Consider the following 16,768-nt stretch of genomic DNA (forward strand, 5'->3'; position numbering starts at 1 on the left):
TCCTCGTCCACTGTCCACCCACTCTCCATTCACTGTCCATCTACTCCCCATCAACTGCATGAGCTGCGCTGAGCTGAGCAGAGCATCATACTCTAGTGCTGGTCCCCCCCAGCTCTTTGGGTGGTGCATGGAGAGACAGTGGAGAGAGTAGAGGACTCCCACTGCAGTGTGTTTTCACAAACTGGATGTTTGAAAAGGCCATCGCCACGCCTACCGTAGGTGGAGGTGCTCTGTTGATTCCTGCTGGACCTCTTCGTAGTTTTGCCACTAGTGGCCGTCAGCTCGGCTTGCTTCATAACTTGCCCAAGATAGAGCCTTGGTTAACATAATCGGCTTGTGCTCGGTTCAATGCAATCCCAGCAAGCTTAGTGCTTCCACCCCCACATACAGTACAGTGTAATCATCTCTACTGACTGCTCCATTACAGACCGACATGAATTCAGCTTCACGAGGGGCGAAGTACAGGTTGCGAAATGGCACGTGATTTCTTGCCAGCGCTGGAAGACAGACTTGTGCACCCAGGCCCCCGCTTATCCTTTGTTTGACCTAATTTGTGCTGCGCTTCCTAACTGAGATATACTTTGATCTGGGATTTAAACTGAACAAGGATCCCCGACTCTCAACAAACAGAGAGGCTGTAATTATGCAGTTACAAGTGCACCTATTAAAACTGGCTAATTTTGCTTTTTCATGGCTCATATGTTCTTGTGAAGGAAGCTTTTTAAGTTTGACTGGTTCATTCTCGAAAACTGACGTGCTAATGTGTTTTTTCGAAGGAAAAAAAGCTGCTGAAACTAGTTTTGCTTTTCAAGGCACAATTTCACACCGTGCATGTGTGAGTAGATAGCACATGCACTGCCTATTGGAGCGATTGATGTCTGGTGTAGCATGTGTGTATCAAATAAGCAGGGTGAAAGGACTGTGCTGCCAGTGTGTTGTGCTCCATTTGTTCTGCTTCAGTAAATTTAACGAAGTGGAGTTTCAACTCATTTGTAGCATTTTTTTTCTAGGTTGGTAGTTTGTGAGTCCCTGGTAAACGCAGCATAGTACTGTGATAGGGAGGCTATGGCGTCACCCGTCATATGGCCAAAGTATGCGTTTGCATGCAGAAAAACGGAGGATGTCAAAACGTAAACTGTGCTCAGTGACGTCCATGCTGTGATCTCAGATAAAGAGAAGTCATGTTAGAAAAGGGCTATCCTCTTGCAACTGTATAAATCCCATACAGTCTAAATAATCCATTCAAATTGGATGTCTCATTCCTTACAGTTCAGCTGTCTGCCATTTCCAGGACAGAAAAATGGTCCGTTTTCACAAAATAAACTTTTATTCATCCGTTTCAACTGTGTCACTTTCATATAATGTACAAGACCCCCCCCTCCACTTGATACCATGGCCAGCAATGTTTCATTGATGCCTCCACAAAGCATCTCGCTCTGACGGATTTAGACATCCTCTCAAGTTGCCTAGCAACACTGAGGGCTTGTTTCCGATACAGCTGTTTCTTGGGCAGGAAGGGTTAAAACCCAGTCTCCAAGATATTTTTTTAGGAAGTAATATATGCAATGTCACTTTTAGATTTTTTTTTTTCTTTTTTTTTTTGCTCAATAAAGTGGGAGGTTTAGCACAGGTGTGCTGTGAATTACCCTTATGCTGTGCTGTCTCTTACCTTCGATGAGTATCTCTTGCTGGGAGAGGCGATTTTGCTTCCACTTTATATGATTATAATTACTTTAAAGTTGCTCCTTCTTTGAAAGGAAGAGAATTAGGCCCAGTTCAGTAACTTCCCGGCAACTAACCAGGAACATGCATGAAAGGAGCACAGTGGGTTCTTGGGGGTAATTATAGGAATGACAAAGCCCACTCCAGCTGAGTGTCGGGCCGCATTGCTGGTCCACGTTGTGCCTGGAGCACGGCGAGGCGGGGCTATGGCACGGTGGAAGGAGGAGGAAGAGGTGTTTGGGGGGGCTCAATCCATGCACAGCACGAGCACTCACATGACACCTGGTGGTGCATGAGGGGCCGTGCAAAGCCACTGTGAGCCCCGGCGCCCGTCCGCACTCCCTCAGTCACTCTCTTCCCAGCTGACGGGCACGATCATGTGGGGCGGGCTCTGTTGCCGCGGTGCCGCCCGGCGCTCCCCCAGTAAGGCTCGCCGCGCTCAGCACTCTCTGCCCAGGGAACCTGCAGCTGCCAGGCGGACTCGGCTCCCTCCCGCTGCTGCTCTCACTCGCATTTCTTCCTCCGCTTCTGTCTTTCGTGGCATCATGGTGGCATGAGAGAGTTGGACTAAAAAAGTGAGCAAGTACAGAAAAAAGGAGAAATGAAGTCTTTACTGAATGCCTTCAAAAAAGAAGGTAGGAACCATGCTCTTCATTCCTAAAATTCACTTTGGAGGTACTGACACGTACTGTGTTACAAAATGGCTTTTTCATTTGAACTTACCTTTTTTTGCTGGCTCTCAGTTTCTTTCTTATTGGGCTCTTCTTTTAACACTATTAAATTTCTTGGATTGTTTTTTCTTTTTTCTGTTCTTTCTGAATGGCACTTAATACTTTGTACTCTTGAAAGGATGTGTGATCCTGCTGGAAACTTTAGTTTCATCAGTGCCTTGTGAGGTGTCTTGCGGTCCTTTTCTGTCCATTTATTTCATGTATGAGTTGGGCTTGCTTGCTCCGTGCACCCTGATTTAATAAGTGATACTGATGTCGCTTTTACTGGGACTTTCTCACTGATTTGACAAGAAAACTGAGCTGCTGCTCTCATTGTGGGCAGAAAAACTACTTTGTGTCCATGTTTTTTTTTTTTTTAAGTTTACACTTATGTTGCAACTTCATGAAATACGCCTGGTCTCGTTGCTCACACTGTGTAAAGATCATAAAAACGATCACTTATATTGCATATACTTCCCCAGTTCATAGGAGATGAGAACTCCTATTTAAATGTCTGTGATGCTTTCCTTAAACAGTTCTGATTCTGAGGGCATTAACCTATTGCCATCTTAGTGATGTCTGCGCGCTCTCCTCATACGCTGTGTAGATGGTTTTACCGGGATGGGCCATGTCTGCATCTCTGGTCCAACTGAAAACCAGTGCAATACAGTGCAAAGAAAGAGTACGCCTGCTCTCCGGCATGCATCAAAAACAATAATTGATAAAGGTTGTACTGAATGCTTTCTGCTTTGACATAAGTCCATGTTGTTTTTCTCTGTTCTGTGACACAAAGAATCGAACCTCAAGCCTTTATGATAACCAAGTACAAGATCAGACAAGAAATCCTGTTACAGGGCGACTAAGCCATGCATTGTAAATTGGGAGCTGACCCGTTGGCTGTTTCTTTGTTTGCTCATATCCAGCTGCTTCTCTTCTCCTCCATGTCTTGTGGTGTGACAGTGTTTGGGCTGAGAGCAGAGGGGGCGGGGGTTTCTATATTGCCTCCACCCAGCCAGACCCTCACTGGTGCTCTTTCCTTCACGAGGGACCGAATGTGCTGAGGTGTCAACCTCCGAAGCGCTGCCCGACAGACGTGCGAGAGTGCGATTTCACATGGGTGCACGTGTATAGGGGTGACGTGTGACGCCAGCTGCTCTGCCACTGAGGGTCCTCATGGCTGCTCAGGTTGGCCCCCGAATGCTGCTTCCAGCTCTGCTCCAATCACTGCTCTGCTTTCGGTCCCAACCGCGTATTTCACAAATATGTGAGACACTGTTTTGCCCCCTGCTCTCCACGTGCTCCCACCCCCTTTCCCCATTATATCTTGCATGACTTTATATGTTTATAGAAAAGGCTTCAAAGCCCAGACAGACCTCCCCCTTGCCTCCATTGCTCCCCTGCACCTCCACAGCACCAAGCTTACTGGCCCCTAATGGGGTGACCGGCTGGCAGCTTGTTAGCCATTCGCCCCATTCTTATTCCCAACAGGGCTTCGAGACATACTGGGAGAATCGCGGGTGCATCGTCAGTCCTCAGATGGAAACACACTGAAAACCATGCCTCAAAATCAATATTTGGCTGGTGAAGTACACCGTTCATTAGGAAGGACAAGTCCCACAGAAGATTGAGCTGCAGACTATCCTAAACACCTCATGTGAAGTTCAGGCCAAGGCTCTCCCCTCCCTCAGAGAGTTTAAAATTCCTCCGGCAGCCCAGATGAGCCTATTATTCTTCAATGGCATTTAGAAGGCAGCGGGGAAATAAACATGACAGTTAATTGCTGCATGCCTCACTAGTGCCCAGGAAGTGCTGGAGATTCTATTGGTCTAATAGTAATAATAGTAATTACACAGACGTCTACGGGAGATTTGACTGATTGTTCAATCTGCAGACTCGCTTCCGCCCTCTGTAATGAAGCTGTAAGGCAAGGGGAGGTACAATAAAATTTGTACCAAATGCTTTTCTAACTTTTGAAAAACCGCTGTCCACCCTCCCACCAGAGCATGGGGAGAAGAATCTCTACACACAACACACTCAACACGTTAAGCAAAGCACCGGCAACTCTCCGTGCTCATTGTGTTGCCAGTGCAGTGTTTCAGAGCAGAGGGGAGCTGAGCCGGTCTGGTCGGCCTACGCAGTCGACCAGGATCTCCGTGTTTACAAGCTTTGCTTCCCAGTCCTTGTCTATGGAGCCTCCTCCCAAAGGTGTTCCTCTGTGTACTCATTTTTATTGATTTTTTTTCTTTATTATAATCCTAACCAATGCCTTGAACAAAGGGATGTGACTTCAACTGGATGTTTTGCAGCTCCTGTTAGCCACTGTTTGCCCGAAGCCATGTAATGGCAAGCTGAAACAAATGCACAAACGAAAAAGGAAAGTTAGATGCAAGGGTCCTCTGGAAACTGAGACGTAAGTCGTTTCTGCCCCTGACCATTTTCAAGATATTCCACCTTGATTTGGTCTGTCATCCTTCTCACAAAGCACCCATGTATATTTCGATCGGATGATCAACTCATTAACTCTTGGGAAATGTCTTATGTTTAATTTCCTCGCTGTTTTCTGTGTCTGAGCCCTTGCAGAAATCAACGATGCCTAATTAAAGATGTATTGCAGTGATTCATTGGGCTAAATTACACCCAGTGACCTCCCACCTGTGTTGTTCGCATCCGAGCTTTAGCATCACTCCCAGTTCCCTGACGCTCTGCAGAAAAATAACCTCACTTTCGTGATGTATCGCTGGGGAGTGATGTAATACCTGCGAGCTCTTTTGTGATTGAGGCCGGAAAGGTTCTCTGACGTCTTGGCTGACCTCCTGCCTTACGGATCTTCCTGTCATAATTGAGAATCCTCTGTGGTCTTAGCTGACCCTCACCATTGGATAAAGAAGGATTGTGTATATAGGTTCTCCTGTGCTTGTGTCCATATTGATGACTTTTAAGGTAGATGTGTGCAGTTTTGAGCAAAACTCTTACCCCTCTCCATATCCTCTCCCTCTCCGCTCCCTACAGTGCCTTTTCGAGAGGCACCAGCATACTCGCAGCGGCGGCGCGGCACCCAGAGCACACTCGCTGCCCCCCGGGTGCTGCTGCGCTCCAACAGTGACAACAACCTGAACGTGAACAACCTGCCGCCGGACTGGTCGCCGTCGGCCGCCGCAGCCGCCCCCTCGGCCGCCTCTTCCCACCGCAGCCTCTCCCCCCAACTGCTCCAGCAGATGCAGAGCAACCCCAATGGCACAGTGAAGACCATGGGCAGGGGGTCCCGTGCGGGCCGCAGCCGATCGCCCTCCCTCAACCGCCTGGGGGAGGAGGCCCGGAGGCAGCCCCCCCAGCGGCAGATCAGGTGAGCTCCCTCCTGCTGCATGTCCCAGGAAAAATTAAAAGCCTCTTAATTCCCACCAGGTAACTTGGAAAACAGTTTTTCAGATGCCGTGCGCAGAGCGTGCTGCGATTCCTGCTAATTACAGGGTATGTTGGCTGCTTTCTCAAAGGGTAGCGGGGCACGAAATTTGTAAGGACGTGGGTGTGTAAATGGAGGTTTACCAGTTCAAACCTCACTGCTCCCCACTACTACCATAGTATCAGTCAGCAAGAAACTTGCACTGAATCACTCCAGTGAAATACCTAGATGTTTCAAGGCATAAAATACTGTAGGCTGCTTTAGATTAAAAAAAAATACAAAAAACTTTCGACAAGCAACAAAATGTTATTTTATTTTATGACAACAGCAGTAAATATTTCTAGCCAAAGTCTAATCTCAGCAGATTTATGTTGCGTTTGTGGTTTTTGTATCTAAAAACCTCAGTGTGGAAAGTTAAGGAATGCTCATGTCGTGTGTGTCTGTAGCCATTGAGCAGCCTGCTGATGCCTTCCTGTGCTTTAGGGGCCCACCTCTTTCATGGTCATAGAGTTGACTGTGTCATTTTGCCTCATATCCCTGCTCTGAACAGTACAATGTCCAGTAGAGGCAATGGCGTGGGGGCAGGGTGGTGGTGGCGGTAGGAGAGACAGGAGTGTCATCACCACGTGGCCACAGCACTCGCTCACTAATCTCCTTTCCTTCTGAAAATTCCCTTATGCAATCTTCCCATCTTTCATGGCTGGGTTCTGTCCTTGGCACACCAAAGCTGTCACCTCCCAACCCCCTCGCCTATCAGTACCACACTTAGCCCAAGGATCGCCATGCGAGCAACTCAGGGCAAGTGGAGCGAGCATGATGCGCAAGGGTTTCATGCCATTTGTTTTATAGTTTCGTAGTTCTACTCACCGTCATCGTGAAGTGGAGCTGGAAGAGCCGTTGAAAGCAACTAGCACTAGTTTGCTAATGGAGACATCTTTTAGCAGGACATCAGACTCATCTCCACTGGGAGGGTACACATTTACGGTATGGTGGCTTTGCCGAAGGAACTCGGCTACATATTTAGGTCATCAAAAGGCTGCGTGATTAATTTACTGTTTTAAGGTCAAACTCCTTGACTGGGCCGCAGCAATCCCTTTCTGCAGCATTAAAAATGAGAACGTTAGCAACTTCTCCTTTTCGGTTGTTTGATGTCATATACATCCCACCTGGCAAAGACCCCCCCCATACACACACGCGCACAAACGCTGCTTCTCGTGCTCCTCCTTCACTCAGTGACAGGCAGTTTCAACCTGGCCACCACCAACCACAATCCCACTGATATTTCTGCCACAGGATCATAGTGTTAAAGCGAGTCACTGTCCCTAGATACTGGTGCGGTTGCTATGGCATTCTGTCACGTCGAGGTATGCGTTTAAGCAGTTACTCCATGGTGTATTAGATAACGTCCCACAACTGCACATGGCAGGGGGAAAAACAAAACAGAAAAGCAGGTTCAGCAAATTTGCCTTTATTACTTGTCCAGCCTGATTGGATAATTGCACATTGCCATTGTTGTGATTTGATTTAGCTACCGGTGCAATGTGCCACAAATAGCACAGATTCCACTTCTGCTGCCGGGTGGTTATTGAGGCCATTAAGAAAGCAAATCCACATGATACTGACTCACACATAAGGTAGCGGGAGCTGGAGCTTGTGTGGGTGACTGTGGTGCCCCCCATTCAGCAGCCGCCGAGCCTCTCTCTTGATGGCTGAATGCTCCTTCGGCAAGCCATTTATACCAAGGATCCCGTCATCCATCGCAGAATCTTTGCAACATGGCAACAGTCTGTGCGTTTTCATCTGAATGAAAGAGTCAGTGGTACATTATTTCAATTACCGGACGGGCTTACTTTTCTGTACAAAGTCGAGTGTTCTTGGCAAGTGTCATTGAGGTTTGGGGCTGCTCCTTTGGACACATTCCTGCTCTTACACTACTGCATTTCATGCTCCGTCTTGATCAAAATCTAATGCTTTAGAGTCTTCACCATAATTCAGACTTGGACAGCAGCATGATTCCTACTTAATTTTCCATTTTCTGCCTTGAGTCTTACGTAATAGTGTTGAGGTCAGGTGTGAGCAAGTGGCTTCCTAGTCAACGGCGATAGGAGAGTGACACAGTTTTCTGGACGAGTTCCTCAGCTAGCATCCCGAGCTCCGTGCTAGATAATTTATTTAATTAGCATGTGTTTTCATCTATTATTCATTATGCATTGTGTGCATCTTATACATTGTGCCCACAGTGTCCCATTTTTTCCATACGTTCCTCAGTTAGTTTGTGAAACCCTCTATACAGGATGTGAACGCACAGCCCACTGGTCAACATGGTCCTCTGGTAAAGCAAGGGGAGCTTTGTCCACTACGCTGGTGGGAAGAGTGACTGCAGTATCTACTGATGCAGTGGGACTAGGAAGCAAATGTTGTAATGACTATGGCTGCTGTTATTTCTAAAGGTCGCCATTTTCATGGAAAATGTTTGCAGTGAATCATTCCTGATCATTTATTACTGGACCGGGGTAACCGCTCTTTTTTGTGCCCTGCTTACAGGCAATGTAGTTTATTGAAGGTTAACATAGCAGGGTGAGAGGACCTGTATGCACGCAGGACACAGTTCTGCTGCAGCCCCAGTTCTCTAGCAGAGAGCAGTGCTCTTCAAGGTGCCCTTGCTTTTGACCTTGGAAGGTCGGCTCACGGCATCCGGGGCCAAGCGGAGCCCGGAGACCGCACTGCTGTCCCACTTTCGCAGCACGGTCCCGTTTGGCTCGGGGGCGGTGGGGGTGGGTTGGGGGGATCTGGCCTGCGGCTCGGGACCGCGGTACTCTGGCACAGACAAGCGGCACACTCTGCACGTGGGCACAGGGCCAAAGTTGAGTGGTGGCACATGTTACTGTAGGAAGCACAGTTCTTACTAGACCATTGTGAATTTGGACTTTGATCATGTTTGAACACATTACCATACCGTACACCTCAGTAGTACAGCAAGACATTAACTGGGGTGTTTCACATTCTCTCTGTTCCATAATTGTGCTGTGGGTCAAGCTTTAAATAGTGGAGCTAATTTTGACCCATTACTTGTTTTCATCAGGCTGAGGATGGTTTCACTAAAACACTGTGATGCTGCTCTGTTCTGGAAAAATTAATAAAACCGAAATAACTGCAGCGTTTTTCATGTAGATAGACGTTTGGTGACCGCTCCAGTTTCCTTTTTTTCCCCCCTCTAAATGTCTTTTTTTAATAAGTGTGGTTGGTCACATTTATAATTGATGTGTACAGTGTGTTTGACACATTTTTATATCTGGAGTCCCATTTATCATTTTCAGTAATTTCTTTCATACACAAGTGAACTTTGGGGACTGCAAAATTTCCAGAAAAATTTGACTGATACCAAAGTGCACTTTATAGACTGCTGGTAATAGTTGGTGTCATTCTCGAAATCCTAAGTGTAAAGTCTCTTTGGCATGCAACTGAATGGCCAAGTGGGGCTTTACATGTGCCCTGGTCCAGGTAAAGTGTGAATGAAACACACTGTGCTGTGTGTGTGTGCGTGCGTGCGCGCGCTGCATTGAGGGCCATGTTTACGTCCCCTCTGCCTGCTGGCTGTGGTAATGGATCCCTGCAGAATTCCGTCAGCTCGATGGGCCTTTAATGGGCCTGGTGCGGGAGAATACAGCAGAGGTAATTACTGCCACCGCAGCACCCCTCTTCTCCTCTCTTTCTCATACACACACACGCACCCTGAACCCCAAACCCCAGCTCATCCCCCACTGCTTTAATAATAAGAGATATTGCTGTGGTAAGGTACCAGTTCCTGCTCTTAGCCCTACCTTTATTAAACAGAGAGCTAGTAAAAAGGCCCAGGCAATGGTTACGAGGCCTAGGAGCGGGTTTCTGGAGCCGGCCGGGTCGCCCGCAGGCAATGTCCGTTGTTACTGGTGTTACTGGTGAAATAAGCTCAGTCATCGATGTTGCTGCTCTACACTCTGTATATTATTTACTTATTGTGTCTCCTTCACAATGAGTTACTGGGTGGTTGTCCTACTTTCGGCTGTTCTGTTAAGTACCCACCATGTCACATTCCTTGTGTGTGGAAGTGTCAATGTCGTCATCTTATGAAGCAGGGCTTTACAGCTTAGTGGCAGCCCTATGACTGATGGTGTTACCGTGGTTGAGAGCAGGATTTGTGACACTAGGGATCTGGGCTCATCTTAGTAGTCCCACAGGTCCATTGTTCAGCAGCATGGCCCCACAGTGGGCAGGTGCCCCCCCGTAGTTCTTGGTTTTCTGTCATGACATGTGTCTGTGCTGAGGTAATGCTATCCAGATTTGAAAGCACAGCTTCATTATTGGTAGTGGTGTTGGTGATGGTGCTGCTGTTATTTTATTATTACTCTCTAGGCTGCGTAGTAGTCACAGGCCATCTGTGTCAATACTCTTCAGCAAACAGATACAATCAAACTCACTGAATTTGAGTGTCGGTCATTAAAATTAAATGCAAAATTTATTTCTGAGAAGAATGGTCATTAAAATGAAACAGCCAATTAGCTGTTGGGGAGCGCTAATGAATACACTCGCATGTTGTTCGCAATTACACCACGTTCCCAAATGGAACCTTGTCACTGAATGCAGACGTGCGGATGAGGTTTTATTCTCAGCGAGTGCATTCGAGCAAGTGCGCACGCGTCTTCCTGGAGCCCGTCTGCCACCCAGCTGGGGTGTCCCGGCTCCCGCACAGAGCCCTCTCAGCTCAGGCCCCCTTGCGTCCTCAAGCCAGTCAGATTGTTCTGATGTTAGTGCAAGTGTGCATTAACTTGAAAGTGCGGAGAATGAAAAGCTTCAGAGAAAATGTCCTTCGCTTGGAGGGTTTGCGGGTAAATTGCTTTCCAAGTTGGATCTCTTGTCGCATTTTCTGTTTTATTTGTGAAGTTAAAATAAGCCATTTGAGATGAGATTGTTTGGAAACTACAAAGTCTGCATACTGTGGAAAAGATTTTAATGGTGTCATTGGCTCCACTTGTTTTCACTGGCACTTGCTTGTGTTTGGTGGCATTTTTTATATTGTAGTACATCTTGTACTGACTATACTGCATATATACACATGCAGTTTAAGCAGTTTTAAAACACCCTGTCAAAGTGTTTTTTAAAACGAAATGTAGAGATTCAAGATTCAAGAGTTTATTATCATATGGACAATAAAGAGTCTGTTACACCATACAATGAAATTCTTACTCTATGAATCCTCCCAGCAGCCTAAGACATAAATTAGAAATTATAAGGACATAAGGAAAGAAGACACAAGGCGTAAGTTAGAAATTTACAAAATTACTATTAGTGCAAATGCAAGAAACAAAATTATGTGCATATATAAAGTGTTCAGTGTGCAGTGTAAACATGGAAGACATGTATGTGCAAAGTAGTGCAAAGGTAGATTGAGAGTTCTTTATATCAAGTGTGTAATAAAAAAAACATTTAAATGTTAAATTTTCTGCAGTCGTAGCAGCTGCAGTTATGCGCTTCATGTGGGCCACGTGTGACTTATTGCGAAATAAGTCACAGCTATTGCTTCATTTGTCCACCAGAGGGAGTCCACGCGTCGCTGCGCTTCTTCAAATGATACATTATAGCGAGGAGGAATTTTATTTAATTGTGCAGTATGAATACTTTTCTTATGCCAAGTAAGTTCCAGTAATGGTCATCTGAATTCATTTTACGCCGTATCCCTGTTTTACATACAGTGCTGCACACACTGCTTCTGGAATCAGGAATGTGTGACTTTACATGCAGAATCGGTTTATCGGCCGTAAGTCTGAAAACTGCTCAGTATCGTTGGAGCTGTTGTCCCATTGCTTTGAGCACTTTGCCCGTCCAGTGGCACAGGTGCATTTAGATTCCGTCTTGTTGGCAGAGGTCGTGCTGCCGTTCAGGCCCGGGCTGTGGCACTGATATATGCTGTATTTTGTCCTTTCACCAAGTTGCTTATGGAGCCTGTATTTATTACCCATCTATCCATCCATTTTCTAAATTGCTAATCCAGATGAGGGTCTTGGTCATTTTCTGTCAGTTTTTCTTTGAGTAGAATAATAAAAAAAGGTATTCTGTGATTCTCTCCAGGTTAAAAGAAGCTGTTGAATTAATTTGTAGCGCTTATAAAAGAAATTTTAGCCATATGGAAGTATAAAACAATACACTGGGTGCAATCAGAAGAGGTATGACGTCGTAATGGTATATTGCGTTGTGTTGATCCCGCAGGGGCAAGGGTAGTGCGAGGGTAGAAAATCCTTTCCCGCTTTGACCAGCCCGCATTCCCCCTGCAGCCCCAGCTCCAGCCGGGAGGGCCACACGGGCCCGGACTTCCAGGGCCCCAAGCGCAAGCTATACAGCGCAGTGCCTGGTCGACACTTTGTGGTGGTCCGGTCCTACCAGCCTCAAGCAGAAGGAGAGATCCCCCTCTACAAGAACGACCGTGTGAAAGGTGGGGCGTCCAGCACGCAGCACTCACCACACCCTGATTCCGCACCACTTCCCACACAGACGAGCACATGAGTCCAACCACAGGTGTACCGCTGTGGTTCTTTGCTTTCTGCTGAGGTCTATGTCAACATTACAACTCAGCGCTGTGGTCTGGACAACTGGTAGCGTAGTGGTTAGAGCTGCTACCTTTGGATCCAGAGATTGCAGGTTTGATCCCCACCTCCGGCTGTAGTACTTACTCTAAATTGCTTTGCTAAATTACCCAGCTGTATAAATGGGTAAATAATTGTAGTCTTAACATTGTAAGTTGCTTTGGAGAAAATTGTCAGCTAAATGAATAAATATAAAATGTAATGTGTTAAGCCCTGGGTTGTGGCAATATAGAGTGGATTCATTTCTGCACGTTAGAGAATTAGTTTTTGTTAGTCTGGTCTTGGGGGTATAATGTTGACATTGCCCTCCGCAGGGTTTGAGTCACAGTCGCAGGTTGGACATGGAAGCCCTTGGGGTCCCCAGCAGTAAGTGTGATGGGTTGTTGTCCACCATCTGCCATAGCGAACAGCAAGAGGTTTCTAATCTGATCTGGGTCAGGCGGGCCTGTGTGTGTAGTGTGTGGAGAACCGGCCCTCCTTCCAGCAGGTGCCGGAAGGCCCGGCGCCGTTTGGGTTGCCTTCACCACGGTGCATCGTTTCTGATCACCAGCTCGGAATCGGTCTGAGTGCAAATGCTGCCTCCTCAAAGCAACGTGCAAGCAGAGGGACCTCAGGAGTGTCCTGGCGCCTAACACCTCTCTCGTCTCATCAAGGAACGATTTAATTGGCCAAGTATACATTTAGCATTGGAAATGGCATAGAAATTACATGAATATTTCATTATCTATTTCCATTGTCATATTCATCATGATGTTTCAAATCCTCTCTATCCAAGAGCATCTTATCCTAGACAGACTCTTATGTAATGTATACAGTATCTTTCTGTCCCTTTGTGTTTTGAAATGAACTCGTTGTTGATCGATTGCCTTTCATTGATGAACCCAGCCTTCAGATCCCTCAGAAGGTGACTGTGCTCTGTTTGGTGTGGCTGTGTCCCCCTTACCCCGACTTCACGCAGGGCCCGGCAGCGTGGCGACTTTGCCATGATGAGGCCTGTGCTCTCTGCCTCACCAGATGGTGAAGGCAATGGGCAGCAGATTATGCCTCTCAGCGACATGCAAAGTCCTGATTGCTTCAAAGTTTTATGTAATAAATATGCAAGGGGGGGGTCTGTCATGTCTTATTTACACATGAATTGTGATGTCTTGAGATTACTCAGTGAGAATTAAGAACATATTATGTAAATGCAACATTTGTTTTGAATAAGATGAACAGTGTTGCATTGTATTGAATTACATAATAACCGCTGACCCCCAATGCTCTTTGTACTGTACTCCCTTTAGTCCTGTACATTCACATCAATATTATACATTGTTGTACATGCAAATGTGCTTTAGGTGACAGCACTTTTTTTTAAGTGTTACTTCCTATGTGTCCCCCCCCCCCCCAGTCCTGAGCATTGGCGAAGGGGGCTTCTGGGAAGGCAGTGCACGTGGTCACGTGGGATGGTTCCCGGCAGAGTGTGTGGAGGAGATCCCTGCCAAGCCCAGCGAGGAGAGGCCGCGTAAGTCAGGGTAGCACGCCATGGGTTTTGGGGGTGACGGTTATTGGGCGCCGATCTGTGTCTCCCTGGTCCAGTGGAAAGCATCCTGTTCTCCACCTCCCTATCTGTGTGAGCTGTCTGCCATATGGGGCTCTGTTTGGCGTTGCCCAGTGACGAAGAGAGACTCTCACCGGGTTTTGAACTGCTCGACCCCTCAGGGACATGGGTCTGAGTGATTTGGTGCCCAAGGGCCACAGGGGCTGAGTTAGGGCTCCATGGTGCTGTGCCTTCAGATGTCTTTGCGTCCACATGGCCGCGCTCCTTGTTATCTCGCTTCCTGCTTTGCAGGGTGGGGTTTTCCAGATGTGTGGCTGCAACCAAGGTGGCTCCGGGCTCTCAGCATGCAGCGGCGCTGTAATGCAGGTGTGCGCCTTGGCCCTGCTGGCAGTGTTCTCTGCTGCAGCTTCATCCCCTCACTTAAGGGGATCTTATGTTGTTTGCTCTTTCCCCACCTCCGTCTCCATCTCGCTCCCTCTCTCCATCAGTTCTCTTTCTCTCCTTGACATCCCTTCTTCACCTCTGTCCCCTGGACTCTGCCCAGCCATGGGCCCAAGGTGCTCCTCCTGTGGGAGGCAGGTGGGGACGGCAGATTTTCCCCACTCATCCCCACCACAGCTGCCTCTGACAGGTGTACTACCCTCTGGAGTACCAGAAGGGGGCAGCGGAGCACTCAGGGGCAGGTTTGGCTCGATGCACAGCGTGTACGCTCATCCTCCAGAGAATTATACTAGGGTTCATGTCTATGGAAAGGTGCTGGTGTAATTTGACCCATTGTGTAATTTGTGATGAAGGGAAGCTGTTTCCAGTCAGACAGAGAGAGCAAAACAGGTCTGTCACCTTGTTGCTTGGATCGCCTTTTCATTGCTGCACAACCTGATGCTGCCCATGAACAGCAACACTACTAAGACACTGGCCATAATCTGCAGGTAACCTCTGATTATAAATTATTTTAACGCTAAAGTGAGAATAAAACATTTTGCAAGAGGTTATGACTTGTATGGGAAAAATGTACAAAAATCTGAAACATGAAGTACTAATTAAGTGCAGCCCCAATTTAACAGGTTCCTGTACAATGAAAAATCTCTACAATGGCTTATGGAAATATATACCCTGTTTTCAGACCACACTCTTATTGTTTAGTACTGCAGCATTTTTGCCAGTTATCATTTTACTTCCACAACAATTATTTTGTTCTGTTCAGAGGCTGGTATCATTTAAGGACTGAGATACACAGACTTGATGTCTCAAACCCAAAAAGGTTTTTGTCCCACGGGTATTTCAGTCTGGCTATTTTTCTGGCTAAGTCTAATATGTAAACCTTCACATTATCTTGGAAACAATGACTGTTAGTGTACAAGTAAGGTTCCAGTTGTAGTGTATGGAGTCCTTTCTTTTAGTGTATAGTAAGCACAGGATGGAAGTAAATATTCCTTCAGGTTTCTATTGCCACAATTTCTCACATAACAAAATCAGTTACTCTGTGTATTTGTACATAAGTGTGTGTGTTTGTATATATCACACACATATATATCTCACTTCCCATAACATTGACCGTCTCAAGCAATCACAACCATTGAACCATTTCTTGAGCTACAATGTAGGACAGCTGGTAGCGTGGTGGTTAGAGGTACTTACTTTGCACCCAAAGGTTGCAGGTTTGATCCCAACCTCTGGCTCTACTACTGTTGAGCAAGGTCCTTACCCTGAATTGCTCCAGTAAAATTACCCAACTGTATAAATGTGTAAATAATTGTAAGCTTGTAACTAATAATTATAACCTAACAATGTAAGTCGCTTTGGAGGAAAGCGTCGGCTAAGTTAATAAACGTAATGTACAGTGTTATGGTATTAACTATTTACCTGTTTACACAGTAGAGTAATATATACTGGAGCACTTCCATACTGGAACCTAGTTTGTTTACTGTACATTTATTCATTTAACAGACACTTTCCTCCAAAGCAGCATACAGCTCAGAGTAAACAAAAGGGCATTTCACAGCAGGCAGTTAGCTTTAGATGCAGACGTGCTGTTGTCGAAGCAGTGTACTTTTCCAGTAGCACAGCTTTGGCCCTTTCACATTACACCAGTAGCTGCCTATAGAATGGAGGCTGATAGGAACTACAAACTTGTTTGTGACAGATGGTGTGATTTGTGGTGTTAGGAGATCAGCAGAGAAGTGTGTCCAAAAGAGTGGTAATGGCCCTACCACTACGTTATCTGCTGCTCCTTACTATTAAGTATTAGAGAAACAACCTGAACATGTAACTGTTAATCAAATTTTTAAAATCAAAAACAGCTTTAATAACAGGAGTACCGTTACACCATTGTAAATAAAGTCTTATCTTGTGATTTAATAATCATCTAGAGTAAGTTATTTGTTAGTAGTGCTACACAGCACTTCTAGCAGGATTGTGTCTGCGTACTTTGCAGAGTGTATAGGCAGTGACCTTGCTCACTTTATTATTATATGTCATAACCATCTGGGAGCCAAATTACCAAGATGTGTTAGTCTAGAGTGTATCCTGCTTCATGTCCTTGCGCTCTTGGATAGACTATCAGATAGACCCCTGCGATTATTGATAATGAATCAATGAAAATGTAGCATTGAAAGGAAAGCTAATTGTAACAGTTGTTGTAACAAATATGTAATATACTGTTATTGCTATCATACATAAAATTAAAAGATATATTAGTATTGTAATTGATATAATTGAGATGACGTGTGTTTTTTTTCTTTCTCAAGAAACAGTGGTACATTGACCCGCTGAAAGGGGA

At 46.1% G+C, this 16,768-nt stretch overlaps 1 protein-coding gene across 5 annotated transcripts in view; it reads left to right on the forward strand.

The window, feature by feature from the left end:
• shank2b (SH3 and multiple ankyrin repeat domains 2b) overlaps positions 1–16,768 on the forward strand; it is a 157,879-nt gene that overhangs the window by 75,845 nt on the left and 65,266 nt on the right. For 4 of the 5 annotated variants that reach the window (XM_029256178.1, XM_029256179.1, XM_029256180.1 and 1 more), the window contains 3 exons: positions 5,442–5,775; positions 12,141–12,298; positions 13,840–13,953. In XM_029256178.1, the coding sequence (XP_029112011.1) occupies positions 5,442–5,775; positions 12,141–12,298; positions 13,840–13,953 (606 nt within the window). Of the gene's footprint in view, positions 1–2,283; positions 2,358–5,441; positions 5,776–12,140; positions 12,299–13,839; positions 13,954–16,768 lie in introns of those variants that run through there. The other variant, XM_029256182.1, reaches the window with a different exon arrangement.

This window comes from Scleropages formosus, chromosome 11, assembly GCF_900964775.1.
Source record: "Scleropages formosus chromosome 11, fSclFor1.1, whole genome shotgun sequence".
NCBI lineage: Eukaryota > Metazoa > Chordata > Actinopteri > Osteoglossiformes > Osteoglossidae > Scleropages > Scleropages formosus.